Genomic DNA, 17,955 nt, shown 5'->3' with positions numbered 1-17,955 from the left:
CATCTCTGTCCCATTCGTGTTTCAACTGTAAAGCAGTTGTTTGCCTGGCTGTGCTTCGGTTTGAAGGTGGGATATGGCGTGAATTTACTGGGTACAGAGGAATAACACCTGAGTCCTCAGGAATGGCAACGCATGGGGGGTATCATGGGCGAAACAGTATACTCTGTTATGTCCATGGTACTGCTCATGTCTATAGGCGACAGTTACCACTTTCCATCAGGTGGGCCGTCAGCTTGTTTGCCATACTAAGTTGTATAAAATATATATATATATATATATATATATATATATATATATATATATATATATATATATATATATATATATATATATATATATATATATATATATATATATATATATATATATAGAGTTTTTTACATCAAAATAACTAGCTTAGTCAGATATGTTTCCGATTTTTTTTTGTGGATCACATTTTTTAATAGTCGAGAAAGCTCGACTATTAATCGGAGACATCCGGGACCCTTAATCATGAGCGAGTTTTACGAAACAAAATATACTTTTGCTCAAGATGTTTACCTCCTAGCTGTTGCTACTTTAGCTAGTATGATATGGTGACACAATGTTGTGTTGTGATGCAGCGTACATGGCGCCGGAGGTGTTCATGAAGTCGACGGGGCACGGCCGCGCCGCCGACATCTGGTCCGTCGGCTGTGTCGTCACTGAGATGGCCTCCGGGAAGGTAATCATGGCGTCCATACGAAATATAAAATGTCCGCCTAGTTTTAAAACGAAACTTAAAGATTTTTATTTGAGCAAGTTGTCGTCTTCTTAATTTGTTCATTTGTCTGGTTAGCAGTTACTTATTTCGTCAGATATCTAAAAATTTTATAACTTTGTGTTTTACGTATACATGTGAGCAGTATTTATATATTTTTATGTATTCGTGTAGGTGTTTATATGCATGTGTGCATGTATGTGTATTTATTTATTTATTTCTTATTGCATTCCATAATATATTTAGTAGATAACATTTCAATTATGGACCCTGTTGGGCACAGCGAGTACGAGAGAGGAGGACAACACTTCTTTCACTTTAGAAATAGTCTAAGGATCTGTTACAATATTATCCAGTCATTGAAATTGTATCACGATACGTACGTAGTTTCTTATTATTATTATTCATTATTTAAGTATTGGTGTGTATCTATTTATATAGTAATTGTTATTAGTATTATATAGTTATTATATATATATATATATATATATATATATATATATATATATATATATATATTGTGTGTATATATGTATATATAATAATGAGTAGGAATATATATTTATATTATTGCATGTATCACATTTCCATATTTAGAACTAACAGAATTTTTCATCGTGCCTCCCACCAAATTGTTTATAATTACTCCTCTCCATCCAAAGGTTGCCTGGAAGAGATCGCTCTTAGCGATAAGGTCGCCCATTGTTTTCTCATTGTGATTGTTTCTTGTAATTGTTTGTATTTATAATAAGTTTATTATTGTAATCTTTTGGAGGAAACAATAAAGAGTATCTATCTATCTATCTATCCATTCATATACATAATTACTATTTCATTTACACTACATATTTGTTTATAGTATTATAAAACAAATTGTGTACCTTGTGTGCGTACAGCGTCCGTTCTCGGAGTGCGACAGCAACTACCAGATAATGTTCATGGTGGGAATGGGCGGGCGGCCGCAGGTGCCCGACTCGCTGTCGGCCGAGGGCCAGCAGTTCTGCCTCGCGTGCCTCACGCACGACCCCGACCTCAGGCCCAGGGCGGAGGCGCTCATCCTCCACCACTTCGTCATGGTAATTTTTTTTTTATTATAAAGAAATAGAGTGGTATCCATAGTTAGTTACTATTGGTTTATGATGCCAGCCTTTAACTGTCCACTGCTGAACATAAGCCTCCCCTTTGGGGGGTTCTGCCAGTAGTTGCCACGCTTGGTAGGCGGATTGCCAACCGCAGTCAGGCTTTAAAGATGTTTTAAGAGGGACGCTGCCGCCCGTCCCTTGCCCTCCCTTAGTCGCCTCTTACGACACCCACGGGAAAGGAAGGGGTGGCCTATTCCGTGCTGGGACAACACGGCCATAGGTGATGATAGGTGACGATGAAATCAGCTGATCTATTGAGTGGCAAACATTTTTGGCTATTATGTTTATTAACAGTCCACTGCTGGGCATAGGTCTCTCTCATAGACTGCCATAAGGAATGGTCCCGAGTCAATTGCGCCCACTGACTCTATACAATGCATTAGAGGTCGCTCCATCTAGTGGGGGATTCGTCCTACACTGAATTTGCCCATATGGGTTTTTTTTAATGGATGATAATGGAATGGTAACCCCACCCGCGCTACCGGTATACACCGGCGGGGCACCAGTGAAGGATGATAGGTGAGGATGACGTAGGTCAGTTAGCCCGTCGTGACGAATTCAACAAGAATTGTTCACGATGGTTTCCAGGGGGAATCGCGTGGAGGTCGACCTAGTAAGGCATATTGCTAGCAATGGGGCTGTCAAACTCCATTGCTAACAATCCCTTTCCCTCCGCCCATATGGGGTTGCCAGTCAAGAACCTTTCTTCCACATCGGTTGTCGATTCTTCGAGCTATGTGACCTGCTTATCCTTCTAGCTGCATCGATCACTTTGGTCCTTCCACGGATAGATATATTCATTTTATTTTACTTGATGTTTGTAACACAATGGATGATGTCCACCATATGATATCCGAATGTACGAAATACAAAACACAAAGGGAAGTATTGATACAGAAACATAGTCTCAATAGACAGGAGATTGGTTTATTTTCAAAAATATACTCGCAGAGCCACATTCCGGAATGGCAAAAATCTTTAATTACTATATTTTTGTATGAATAATTCCCTTTATGAAAATAGACTACTAAGATTTTATGTATTATTTATTTATGTATCAATGTTTTATGTATGTGAGGTATTTTATAAAATTAGGGTATGATGAGGCCGACGTATTCGACGTATTAGAAGGATAAGCAGCGGGTCTACCATGAAATGAAATTCCGAAATTTCGGACTCAATTTCGTGTTTTTGTTTATACCAAAATCGGACCAATAAATGGAGTTTAACATTTCGTTTGTCATACATACTATCATAAAAGTCCAAAGGAACAATATTTTAACATTTTTAATATTTCCAAATGACATGTATTATGTAATTTTAACATCAAATTTCTGTTTCGTTTGGCTCCGAAATTTCGGAAAACATTTCATGGTAAGCCCTCAGGTCACATAGCTCGAAGAATCGACAATAAAAGCCTCTAAATAAAAAATTTACTTGTTTCAGAGTAATCCCGACAACGACTGCAAATGTGAGCCGGCTTATCTCATATAAGTACTCATACGGACACTATGTTTAATATATTATTATATATAATAGTAAATATACAAAATTGCTACTTATTTTATTTTTTGTAATAATTTTTTTTTAACATTTTTATGGAATATTATGGGAATTGTGATAACAATACAATCACATTTGAATCCTTCTTTGCATGATTTTTTTTATTGGTGAAATAAATTAAGGTGATATAATTCATGTTCAAAATTAATGGAAAAATGGTTAAAAAAATAAATTTAACAGCTATGTTTTTTTTTTTTTTGCTGCAATGGACATTAAAAAGGTGTCCAGACACGATCAACCTGAAGTGAACTTGTTCTTTTATATAACTTTTGGACATTCAATGTTATGATGGAAATTTCAAACATTATGCAAAGAAGGGTTAAAGAAATAAATACATACATATAATAAATAGAATGTAAATACATAGATGAATACAAAAAGACATACAATAGTAATGTAATTCTTTATTAGATAAAATTTTATATATGTATATAAAAATTCATACATTAAGTGGTAGAATTGAAACGATATAGAAGTGCTTTATCATCATATCGGCCTTCACTGTCCACTGCTGGACATAGGCCTCACCATTGGGATGTTTTGCCAGTAGTTGCCATACTTGGCAAGCAGATTGGCAACCGTATTTAGCCTTTGCTGATGTTCTAAAAGGGACGCTGTTACCCCATCCCTCGCCCTCCCTTAGTCGCCTGTTACAAAACCCACGGGAATAAAAGGGGCGGTTCATTCTATGCTAGGACCACGCAGCAGTGCTTTATAAAAGAGGCCTATTTAAAGAAACGTAAATTTATATTACTTGGTAAGCTTTTAATGTATTAAGTGATAAGAAACGAGCTCGCCTTCATATAGGTAATAAATAAATACATAATAGAAAAATATATTTTATGTAACTTGTTGAAAATTCCGTCTTAAATAAATATTGATATTTAGATAAACAGATAGATAGATACTCTTTATTGTTTCCTCCAAAAGATTACAATAGTAAACTTATTATAAATATAAACAATTACAAGAAATAATCACAATGAGAAAACAATGGGCGACCTTATCGCTAAGAGCGATCTCTTCCAGGCAACCTTTGGATGGAGAGGTGTAGTTTTTTTTTTTGGTGGATGAAAGTGGTATGGCAACCCCGCCTGCGCCAACGGGATACACCGGCGGAGCACCAGTGAAGGGTGATAGATGAGAATGAAAACAGGCCAGTTAGCCCATCATGATGAATTCATCAGGAATTAACCATGATAGTTTCCATCGACCTGGTTGGGTATATTGCTAGCAATGGGATTTTTAGTCTCCATTACTAACAATCCCTTTCCCCCGGAGAGGTGTAGTTATAAACAGATATTTAATTATATATTTTTTTTATAGTTGCCATTGCATTTTACTAATTGTTAGACAGATGCATTTTAATCGACTATTTATTATATTATATGTAATATATAAAAGTTATATTTATACAATGTTGTGTCGGTTTGGTCATTTGGAGAGGATGGATGAAAGAAGAATTACGAAAGAGATTTATAGAGCAAGAATGAATGGAGATGTCGGTAGGGGCCGCCCTAGACGGACGTATGTCGACCAAATAGGCGACGTGCTGAAGAAGGGCCCAATTAAAAGTACCCGTAACCGGCGAGCGTGTATGAAAAGATTGATGAATGTGGAGGAGGCGAAAGAGGTTTGTTTGAATCGAAGCATTTGGCGTTCCATTGTTTCTGCCTACCCTAATTGGAGACAGGCGTGACAGATATGTATGTATGTATATTTATACAAATATAAGTAAATAATCGTGGTAGCTATTCACTACTACAGACACGTGGTAGCGAAGAATAAGAGATGATAAGATGTAACTGTATAGGTGATGAAGGTATGGGCACTGAAATAAAATTATCAACTACAATCTCTATGGAATGACAGCAAAAGACAGAGATAGCAAATGTGTGTGTAACTATTAAAAATATATGTGGTACCCTTTTCAACCGACATCGAAAAGGAGGTATTCGATTGTATTTTTTTTTATGTTTACTACCTCATAACTCCGTCAGTTTTAAACCGATTTGCAAAATTCTTTTATGTCTAATAATAATAATAAACTCTTTATTGTGCACAATAGAGGTATATACAATTAGTTTAGGAGTATTTATACAGAATGTGCGTATACAAAAGGCGGCCTTATCGCTAAAAGCTAAAAGCAATATCTTACAGACAACCTGGAATTGAATTAAACTTAATCTAAATCTATTTATATATACAGATTGGAACCATAGAAATTTTATCAAAATCGGTTTAGTAATTTAATTTCTAAATCAAAGTAACTGATTTTGCCACAATGAAGGTCTGTTTTTTTTTTTTATCTGTGGAACACAGTCTTGTTTTACAAAGGGCTAAACAGACCAGACGGTACTATCGTTGTCTAAAACTTAAGTTAATATCATAACTTCACATTCCTTATTTCAGTCTGATTTGTTTTAATGTTGTATTATTGTACATTTTAACATGTAATTCATTGTACATATTTTGTGGGCAAATTTATATTGTTTTGTAGATGTCACATGTATACATGAGTTATAATTTTAAATATACATATATATACGTATACATATACCACATATAAAGTGTGTTATGATGAACTTAAAAGTAGGTTGAAATAATGTTAGTCAATTTTACATGCATTTAATGCTGGATTTTACAATAATGATATATATTAAACATTGTAATATGTACGGGGTGAAATTGCATTTAAAATATTAGTTTTGTGTCAGTCATACGGAACATTTTTCTAAAGAAACGTGGCTTGGAAAACGTCCAAATAGTCTAGCTTTTTAAACTAACAATTCACTTATATATATATATATATATATCTATCTTTTTAAACATAACAATTCCATATTACAAAAATAATAAAAGATTATATATATATATATATATATATATATATATATATATATATATATATACATGCAATAATAAACATACAGCTTGTCTGATGAGAAACTGTTTTTATGTATGTTTATTTATTTTTTCTACTTTATTTAAATTTTGAGAAAAATTATCAATTTCAACCTGTATATAGTTAGATAATAAAATATAGATAACATTGCAAGTAACGGAACTCGATGACTAAACTAGTAGTTATCCAGAGGCCAGTATTACGATACGCAGTTGTTTTTTTTTTTTTACAGTTAGGCATGTCCTCTCTTGTCAGCTGCAGATTGTCTATGGAATTTATAATTGTTGTTATATATTAAACACGTCTTAATTATTATCTGTACAAATTGTTTTATCTATTGTAGTTACTAATCTGTACATAAAGAGTATAATGAATTGTATCTCAAATTATACTTAAATTGTTATTTTTATATATAATTAACACTAAACCGTCTTATCCTCTCAACTGTGTCGCGTCCGTTCAGCGGACATATACATAATAATGTCACATATACTGTTTTGTCTAAACTAGCTTGGCGATAAGCTTAAATTATTGTAAACAAACAACCTCTTGTCCCTGACACCAAGAATGTACGTAAAATAAAGAAATAGTAGATCCACTTAAGTGTCAATTGAAGAGGGACTTATCTGGTCCATGTTTATAAACAAGTGCTGTATAAAAAAAATGTATTGGAACATAAACCATTTTATTTTTATTTTATCAAGTATATAATATTGTACAAAAATACATATAATTTTACATCCAGCAACGTCTTAGTTTTTTAATAATTGAAAAATAAAAGGTAAGTTAGGTGAGCCCATTTTATTTCTCATAGAACAGTTGCAATGCAATTCAAAGTCGAGTGTAGTCTAAGAAATTACATAAAGAAGACTAGTTGGAATATAAACCTAATTTGAACTTTGTATAATTCCAATTAGATTTCGGGAAAAACTGTTTTTTTTTTAAACATATACGCTAAAAATACCTAGTCTGTGTAAAGTCCGCTCACGGGACGCCACAGATGTGGATTTTCCACCATTTTGCATGACACAGTTGAAAGGCTAAAAGACTTGATACATTTTAAATGGCATGTGTATGTTAAACATAGTCGATATGAGAACGATGTAAGCACATATATATAGTAAAAATATATGATTCGTGTGTGATTACGCCACGTGACACTTGTTACTGTTACGAAATATTTATTTTGTCACTTTCATAATATTTTGTGAACAAAAATGAATTATCAAAATTGAAAACGTTGTATTATTTCGTGGGATTGAATGTTATTCGAATTTTACATTAAAAAAAGAATGGCAGAGAGTGTGATGTTTGATGAATGCCCATGGGCAGTAGCATGCTACTTCCTATGAATTGCCGTTTCTGAGAACTTACCAGAGGGTTTGTACAAAAGTCGTTTGCTTGTGCACCTCTGTCCCATTCGTGTTTCTATCGTGAAGCAGTTGTTTGCATGGCTGTGTTTCGGTTTGAAGGGTGGGATATTGCAGTGAATTTACAGGATACAGAGAGATAACACCAGAGTCCTCAGGTATGGCAACGCATGGGGGTATCATGGGTGAAACGGTATACTTTGTTATGTCCATGGTACTGCTCATGTCTATAGGCGACGGTTATCACTTTCCATCAGGTGGACCGTCAGCTTGTTTGCCATTCTAAGTTGTATAAAAAAAACTATGGAACCTTTGAAAAATCTAAATGACAGCGGCCATGCAAATACAAGTGCTTAGTGATAAAAACAAGAGAGAAGTGCGTACACAGCCGACTTCAACTTATTTAAAAAAAGGAAGATTTGTTACCTCATAACTCCGTCAGTTATAAACTGATTTAGAATTTTTTTTTATCTGAAAAAATATACTTACCAATACGGTCGCATATAAATTCTATTAAAAAAATTCAGTAGTTTTGAAACCAAATAATAATTTTTTTTTTTTTTCACAATTCAAGTCGGTTTTACAATACAATCTTTAATTAAGTTTTTTTTTTAAAGGCCATCTGCGAGTACATTTACAGCGCGCCATTTTTAATGGGATAGAAGATCCCTTTGGAAAGTAAATAATTATATCTATCTATCCTATTTAAGAGCTGCGGTGGTGCTCTTGCCACTCACTTATATTTTCAGCGAGTCTCTTCACCTCTTGATATGACACGACACCAATTCCTGCCTTGATCTGCCTGATGTAACTATGTCTCGGTCTCCCTCTTCCCCTCCTTCCTTCTATCTTACCTCCTATTATAATGTACATAAGTTTGTCGTGTCGTATCAAATGTCCCAACATATTTTCCCTTCTGTCCTCAATAGTTCTAATAATTTGTCTCTTTTACTTAACCCTAGCCTTAATTCTAGCATTATAAAAAATAATTATGAATAACCATAACATAAAAGTGGACAAGACGAAGGAGCCTTGGAGTTGGTTTCAGAGATGTTTTCTCCCACGAACACTCAGATTATGGAACGAACCTCCTTGCCGAGGTTTTCTCAAGAAACTACAGCATGGGGTTCTTCAAAAGGGGGGTAAAGAGGTTTCTTCAGGGTCGGCAACGCGCGCGTAATACCTCTGGTATTGCAGGCGTTCATAGGCTACGGTAACCGTATGCTTGTTTGCCACCTCAGTGGTATAAAAAAAAAATTGGGTTGGTTGCACAAAAATACAGTACTTTCCATAAAATTTTATTGAGAGCAACATTGAATTTACATCGACATTTAGTACCTACTTACAACTACTGATATGTTTGAGTTACACTTGTGCAGGACACTCCAACTCCTCTATGATATGTACCAGTTATTCTTAACACTGTTTATTATTCATTTTTTTTTTTATTTTCAACAATTTTGTCTTAGCGGATTTTTACGTTTCAAGACTAATAGCCCGTCAATTGGGAGGAAAGGGTTAGTAATTCTAAGGTAGATTCTAACGTCCCCATTGTTAGCAATATACCCTATCAGGTGGACTTCCACGCGGTTCACCCTTGAAACTATTATGACGAATTCTTCACGACTGACGATTCGATGTTTGCTGGTGTGTTCACAGTGTAAACGCGCGTTCGTTTTTTAAATATTATCTAATAATCCTTAACACATGTCACTACACAGGAATACCGCGCGTGAAATTGTCGAACTATATTACAGTCAAACACTTTGGATGGATTGTGTGAAAGACGATATGGCCAGAATGGGAGTGAATGCGGAAATGACTGGGAATAGAGAAGAATGGAAGAGTAAACCATATTACGCCGACCCCAAATAATAATTGGGATAAGGGTAGGAAGATGATGACGATTACAGTCAAGCACTTTGATATGTGACAGAATTAGGAGCACTACTTGGTACCCAATCAATTTATCATCAACATCTACATACTTAGAAATTAGAGATCCTTGTTTCTTAACGTAGGAGCTTTTTTTTATATTAAAGGTGCTTTGTTTAGGCATCCCGTCCTCGGTATTAAATATGGGTGACGGAATGCCTTTTCTGATTGATGCGTTGTCTTCTTGAGGGTGCAATCCAGTTATTAGGGGAGCATAGTTTAAGAATGGACGACCGGGGACTACTAATAAAATGAATATGTCGGCCTTCAAGCAGACAGCTCCTGTTCTCTGCCGGTTGTACGCTCAAAAGAAGTCCTTCGTAGGAGTATTTAAGAGAGGGCTGACTGGACAGTGCCTATCCCAAAATTGTCTAGTGGCCACCACAGGATCTGAGCGGAACTTGCAGCTATGCACAACAAGATATGTGCGTCTTTTCAAGGGACTTGCAGGTCTACTCTTGAAACTAATATCAATTAAATTTAATACCAATGACAATTTTGTATTGGCCTCATGAAATAACAATAAGGTTATAATTAGTATCGGTTTACAATAGCTTGCATTGGAATGTTGCACTAATATGCATCGATCAAAACAGAATAGGATTTTTTTTACTAGTGTTGCAATTCTCGAGTGTGTGACGTTTCAATTCCAATATTGACCTATTGGAATTTATTTACTGTGTACTGTATATCTATCTTTTTAATTTACGGATAATCTGGTAGTATTGTTTTATTGTTACCCTATTCCCTTTGGCCGCAACAGAATATCAGTGCTTTGCTCTTTTGAAGGCGAAGCAATAAACTGAGTTGTGGCCATTTTGTATTGCTATGGCACACACACAAACGAAAATTGTATTTAGCTTTATGTATTTTTTTTTTAATCATTTATGTTATCTCGCTTTTTTTTGTATATGTATGTTGTAATTTGTGTGCTGTAAGTAAGTAATGAAAATAAATTATCTATCTATCTATTTCAAGAGTAACCCCACAGATCTTGGACAGTAATCCTAATTAGCCCAATATTAACGGCACGCTCGAGATCGGAGCCTACAAACTAAACAATAATAACATCCACAATAAGATACCTAGTTAGTTCATAAGAAACTGGAATTAATGCGATTATTTAGGTGAACAATTGATAATGTACTTGAATTATCTAGTCGTCTCGAACGAAGAGTCTACTGTGAAATGAAATTCCGAATTTTCGGACGCTTTTTTTTTGTTTTTGTTCATACCAAAACAATACCCAATAAATCGAACTTAATACTTTATTCCTCATAAATCCTACCATAAAAGTCTAAAGGAACGATATTTTAGCATTTTTTTTTTTGCTTTTTGCTTGGGTACCTCTGTCCCATTCGTATTTCAACCGTGAAGCAGCTGTGTTTGCATGGCTGTGTTTCGGTTTGAAGGGTGGGATATGGCGTGAATTTACTGGGTACAGAGGAATAACACCTGAGTCCTCAGGAATGGCAACGCATGGGGGGTATCATGGGCGAAACAATATACTCTGTTATGTCCATGGTACTGCTCATGTCTATAGGCGACGATTACCACTTTCCATCAGGTGGGCCGTCTATGTAAAAAATTTTATAAAAAAATAATTTAATATTTTATTATATATAATTTTAACATCAAATTTGTGTTTTTCTTTCGGCTGCGAAATTTCGGAAAACATTTCATGGTAGGCCCTCAGACTACACCATACAAACAAGACCACTGTCGGTGTAACATGGTCGGAACGGTAAGATAATGCAGGTAAATTATTATACTTCCCCTAAATGTTATTTCCCATTTCTTGTTAACCATAAAACATGCAGCGTCATAGTCTAACCTCCTTATTCATAAAAACGTCAATCTCCTCATAAATCTATTTTAGCTTTATAAGCGTTTTATCCATATCTCTTGCACTAAATTCTCAATTTTTTTTTTATAATACAGAAGGCAAACGAGCATGCGGCTCGCCTGATGATAAGTGACTACCGCCGCCCATAATCACCAACAACACCAGAGGCATTGCAAATGTGTTGTTGGCCTTTTAAAAAGAAATACGCTCTTTCCTTGAAACTTATAACGTCGTATCGTTGTAATTTGAAAGACAGTGATAAAACATTTTTATGCAACTTACAATGGCAAACAAGCTGACGGCCCACCTGATGGAAAGTGGTAACCGTCGCCTGTAGACATGAGCAGTACCATGGACATAACAGAGTATACTGTTTCGCCCATGATACCACCCATGCGTTATCATTCCTGAGGACTCAATATTATACTGACGTTCAAACAGTTAAAATAGTTTTGAAGGACTTATTAGTTTTTATGAATAAGGGGGTAAAAGTTAAGACATGTACCCACCAGTGGCCAGAGCTCATTTACATGACGATAACTCACCGAACCATACGAATACAAAGATAAATGATAAGGAACGTCTAAATCCGACAAGATGCCTACTGCATATTCATACAATCGTGACATTAGCGTAACATTTACATCTAAATATATAACTATATATGTAAATAAATACATTCAACTAGAATATAAACAATTAACTACTATACGTCATACATAACATATAGTTAATAATTTAATATTTATTTATACTAAATAAAGCTGAACAACATTTTTATTTCTTTAAATTTTATACAATGAGTATAATCTGTCAATAAAATATAAATAAAGCAGATAAAACATTTGTTATTACTTAATACTACTAAGTAGTACTAAGGTTGGGGGGAAAGGGATTGTTAGTAATGGAGACTGAGAATCCCATTGCTAGCAATATACCCAACCAGGTCGACCGTCTCGCGGTTCCCCCTGGAAACTATCATGGTTAATTCCTGATGAATTCATCATGATGGGCTAACTGGCCTGTTTTCATTCTCATCTATCACCCTTCACTGGTGCTCCGCCAGCGTATCCCGTTAGCGCAGGCGGAGTTACCATTCCATTTTCACCCATAAAAAAAAACTCCACATTATTATGTAGATAGAGTTCGAAATGCTATTTAGACGAATACAATGGTAATATTATTAATAACTCACACTGACGCCTGATTGTTTCTACATTGCACCCGTGCGAAGCCAGGGCGGGTTGCTACTTACATATAATATAAATATAAAAATCTAAAAGACTGTAACAGTAAGACAATAAACAAAGGGTGTATACTTAAATCCGTTCTTTTTTCTGATTTTATACACTATACCTCAATTATATATTATTGACAGATTATTATATAAATTTAAGAACAGAAGTATAAACGTATAAACTACTTGGATTATGATTTTATAACAATAATAATAAGAATGTATAAATATAATTATACAATAATTAATTGTAATTAATTATTGTATAATTACGCTGGCTACATATATTTTTGTTAATATATGATATTAACACCAATATCTACATATTAATCACATCCAAGGAAACTTAAAATATATGTATGTATATTAAATTCCTTAATACATCTACAAGCTGCTCGTGCTTTAACCATATAGTAGGTAGATATAAGTACCATAGACACATTCATATTTTGAACAATGTACCTGTCATTAATTGACCAATGTTATAATAATTTTTATACTTGCCTGAGTGGATAATTATTTATATTTTAATCTAAAGTAATAATAAATCAATAGACAGTTACTTATAAAAGTATCTGTATACGAATTTATTATTGCTCGATTTTTTTTTATTGACTTGACAACCGGTAGATATCTATGTATGTAAATTATTAATTTGCCAGTAGCAATTACAATAATAACAATAAACAGTGAGTTAATACACTTAACAAGTGATTATAATATTTCTATATCTTTAGGATCCACGCTACATACTTAACTCTAATGTTGCTAACATTCTAATAAATCATGAACACGGTCAACTTATCATATTAAAAAAGTAATAAAACAATTATAAGTTATATAATTTTACTACTTATATATATATATATAAGTAATATAAATTCAGGACATATGACTTATATTAAGTAAGTTACAAATTAAATAGCTGACTAAACATAACATTTTAAATATTCAAAAATATTGCTCTAGATTATTTAAAAAATTAATTGAAAAACATAAATAGATACTTAATACTATAGGTAGGTTTGCATTTGCATTACTCTATTCAATTGTTACACATTCAACCATTTAGCTTTAAAAAAAAATATTATATATTTAAACAATTCTTTACTCACCTATCTATAGTACTGGTTCATAGTGTTCACGTAAAAATTATAACATAAAAGTATAACGTCTTTCTAAAACTTTTATTTGCTATGTTTAATATGTCTTCACATCAAATTTCAACAGATTGTATTTAAATTTTTAAAAGTTTATAATATTTTTCCCTTTACGCTAATATTTTTTTTTAATTTTTTCAATGATACATTTTTTTTATTATAACACGACATGTGACAACACTATCCTGAGCGAACACAGAGACGACATGGTCCATGAATACGATTAATCGAAAAGAGAACGTTCTACTCTCAACGGTTGGCCGCACTATGCCAGCTCACTCGCCTCTCTCATACTCACATGGACGCTAGGCTAAGCATTTTACATTTTATATTAACATTTTTTAATTTTATTCAACATGAAAACACTCCACAGCTATTTCCTAACTTTTAACACTCGTGCATAGTTTCCTTTAAATAAAATTATAAAGCCATTGTGCTTTATTTAAAAAGTTTTAGTTGCCTACCTATAAATAGGAAGGCAGAATTTTATATATCTTGTTTTATAACGTTGTTATTCTTGACATGTAAAGAGACATGTAAGTTATATTTATATAACTTAAAGATGTATAACTACTAAGTATAAAATTACTTAGTAGTGGTAAGTATATTCTACTGTGTATGATTGAAATATTTTTTTTAATTATATTATAATTTACTTCCTTATAATAATATATTAAATATATTAATTAGATGATATGTTCTCATATCACTATAAATTACTTACACTAAAATTTCTTTGATATGTTTGCGATATTCTTGGCCATGCCTTGCATGAATGGCGGCATTGATATGTATAAGTTTCATTATTTTATATATTATTTATATAATTACGCTTAATGCTAATTTATATTAAATTAAACAATAATAAATAGCATGAATTATTCAATTTTGTTAATGTTATTAAAATTTAACTCGGTAAAATTTTTAATAAATAGATTTATATTACGATAATATTCACGTAAATATCTGACGAGACAGCAATTTAAAGCTTTATGTAACATTGTTAAAAAAGTGCTAATTTTATTTTCTTAAAGAAAGCAGTTAAGTTGTAAGTAAAAAGTATCTATTCCGTTATCATGTGACTAAAATAAACTTAAAATTAAACTCACACTCATACCTATAGTGCTTGTTTTCATCTCTTGCATCTTTAATTCGGTCACATTAATTTAGTTTCTCTCAACACTAAACAATTGACACCAATCTACCCATTAACGGTTCATATTAATCACATTAATATGCTAATTAAAATCACTTTATCGTTGTAATACAAAATTATGACTTTTATATAATTATAATTTGCCAATAATAATATTACTATGTAATAATATATTACAAATCTAAATTTTATGATATCACCACAGCATTGACAATATTTACGACTTATCACTAATCTATTATTTGGAACAGTGTTAGTAGGTAGACAATTTAGACACTTACGTAGGTGCATAAGTATTCACTACAATTAAATAGTGCATCGTAGATAGTACTATATACAGAAAGTATATAGTCCTTTGTATATTTATACTAGTTTTAATTAGTTGCAAATGGCAAACAAATTAAATCATTTCATTTGAATTGAAATATATTGTGTCAAGGTCGGGTAAGTACCTACCGTTTAGTAATTTACTATTATAATGGATGTAATATTATAATGGATGTAATATTCTATTAACATTTTTTCATTTCCATAAGTATATTAAAATTTAATGTAGTAAAGGACAAATCTGACGTTATTTCGAAAATAACTTAGTTACCATCTTCAACTGTGCTGCAGCACTCTCATTTATTTATTTTTTATACTTTTATAACTCGTATGATTTATTAAACGAGCGTGTCCTAAACTGTTTAGAATTGGTGTAATAATTTACATGCTCATTTCAAGCATCAACTTAATTAGTAGATATAAAATTAACTTTCGAAGTTACATCTTTTTTTTACATTTGACCAGTGTGATATTTATAAATAAGTTTTAACAAATGTATAAATAGACATCTGAAATGTGTATATAACTATAAAAATTTATATAATACTAAGCTAAAATCAAGTAAATAAGTAGGTAGATGTAATATAGATTAAATTATTGGATAAGTTTATTTGACTAAATATAATCCGTAAAGTTTGGGTATACCCAGGAGTTGCAAATTTATAACAAACAGTCAAGCTAGTTATTTACTAATATAATAATATTCGGTTGATAGACTTTTTTTTAGGTATCAATAAAGTGGCTCTTTTTATTATTTTTTGTTAACACGTTGTTTCGGGTACGATCATATTTATCTTTTTGTATAAATTGATTATAAACATAAATACAGTTTTCAATACTTAGAGTAAGAAATACTATATTTTAATATTATATGTAGAAGGAAAGATAATTACTATACCAATAAGAACGCGGTATTAAAGTTACCCAAATTTCCTCAATTATATAATCCACTTTTCCATTTTTATTTTTCAGATAATTATAATTCTGTTTAATTAAAGGCAAACTATGTGCATAATATTTCATATTATTACATTTCTAGCCAATATTTAGACACCAAACAAACAGACTAAGCTAGCAATCAATCAGTGTCGACACTACACTTACAGGCAACGTGCACATTGACTCTACATTGCTTTTTCATCTAATAAATATTAATTGGCTATAAAAAAAATAGTTTTACTATATTTTTCTACTTAACTAAATATTGACTATACATAAAAAAAATACTAGATATAACAATATTTAATATTTTAGTCCCTTTTTTGCTGACTACACGCAATAAAATTCAAAATGGCGACCACGTCGTCCAGCTAACCGACATAAGACTTATAGAGCACGGCAACAGTTTCAATAAACTCTGATAATGTATTTATATACCTAAATAAACTAATTAAATACAATTTTCACTACCAAGCATCTTATACCAAAATTCTAATAACATCGACAAATTGTTTATATTATTTATAATTTCAACATGACTAATATAAATTAAACATTTATAATTAATATAATATAAATAACCATTATTATATTTATATTATACCTAGCAATTAAGTCATATTTGATATGTATTCGGTTTGACTCATAAGTTTTCATTAAAATTGTGATTGTTTTTAACATATTTATAGTTTATAAAAATTACTTTTAAACACTTTTCAAATATAATCAACTTGGCTTTCAGTTTTTAATTCGTTTAAAATGTCCAATAAGGTGCATATAACTTACTTTTATTACTTATTCTTTCCAAGATATCTTTAGCTCTAATTTTTTAAATTATGAAGCCATATTTTAATTTTTTGATATGTATATTATAAATTGACACCTCATCTTTTCACAGTACTGTACTTATTCATATTGTATACCTATATAAATAAACATTTTGGTGAGTCCTACATTTCAACAGTGATTTATTGGGACCCATTTTCCGATCACATATGGGCACCGTAAATTTGTGTGCCGATTTTCAATACAGATAATATTAAGTTTACTTTCTATTTTGGAACATAAGCTTCATGGAGTCCAGTGCTTCTTCCAGGAACTGCCGGAACGCTTCAGTGTTGGTCACGCTCGAGGAAGTGAATGACGATATGCAGAAGATGACGGATTCCTTCTTCGGATTGTAGCTGCAGCCGTATCCATCTGGGACTACTGCACCGTATCCCATAAACGTGCCGTCTGTAGTGGTTGCAACCTGGGAGATCACAAATGTAGCCATAAGTACTTACTTTGTACTAAGGTAATAAAATTGCATACGGTTAGCCTAATGATGAAGGGGGAAAGGATTGTTAGTGAGGCGGACTACTCCCCTGGAAACTATCGTACTGAATGCCAGCTGTATTCATCACGATGAGCTAACTGACCTGCCTTTTCAATTTCACCTATTATACCTCACTGGTGCCCCACCAGCGTATACTGTTAGCGCAGGCATTCCATTATCATCCATTAAAAAAAATCTAATGGTGAGCGATTATAAACCCTTTTTTGAAGAACCCCTTGATGTAGTTTCTTAGCCAAAACCTTAGCAGGAATTTACTTCTATAACCTGAACGTCCGGAAGAGGAAACACTTCAGAATC

General features: G+C 32.6%; 2 protein-coding genes across 5 annotated transcripts in view; one reads left to right on the top strand and one right to left on the bottom strand.

Annotated features, from left to right (window-relative positions):
• LOC113519083 (mitogen-activated protein kinase kinase kinase 4) overlaps window positions 1-3,448 on the top strand; it is a 43,830-nt gene extending 40,382 nt beyond the window's left edge. For all 4 annotated transcript variants that reach the window (XM_052893567.1, XM_052893568.1, XM_052893569.1 and 1 more), the window contains 3 exons: window positions 603-703; window positions 1,636-1,815; window positions 3,328-3,448. In XM_052893567.1, coding sequence (XP_052749527.1) covers window positions 603-703; window positions 1,636-1,815; window positions 3,328-3,375 — 329 coding nt within the window. In that variant the 3' untranslated portion in view covers window positions 3,376-3,448. The remainder of the gene's footprint in view (window positions 1-602; window positions 704-1,635; window positions 1,816-3,327) is intronic.
• A 7,123-nt stretch (window positions 3,449-10,571) lies between these two features.
• Window positions 10,572-17,955, bottom strand: part of LOC113519082 (choline O-acetyltransferase) — a 29,213-nt gene continuing 21,829 nt past the window's right edge. Inside the window, exon 11 of the mRNA XM_031907826.2 lies at window positions 10,572-17,571. Coding sequence (XP_031763686.2) covers window positions 17,365-17,571 — 207 coding nt within the window. The 3' untranslated portion in view covers window positions 10,572-17,364. The remainder of the gene's footprint in view (window positions 17,572-17,955) is intronic.

This window comes from Galleria mellonella, unplaced genomic scaffold, assembly GCF_026898425.1.
Source record: "Galleria mellonella isolate WM207_F2 unplaced genomic scaffold, CSIRO_AGI_GalMel_v1 utg1812, whole genome shotgun sequence".
Classification (NCBI taxonomy): domain Eukaryota; kingdom Metazoa; phylum Arthropoda; class Insecta; order Lepidoptera; family Pyralidae; genus Galleria; species Galleria mellonella.
This window is presented reverse-complemented; position numbering and strand designations above follow the sequence as displayed.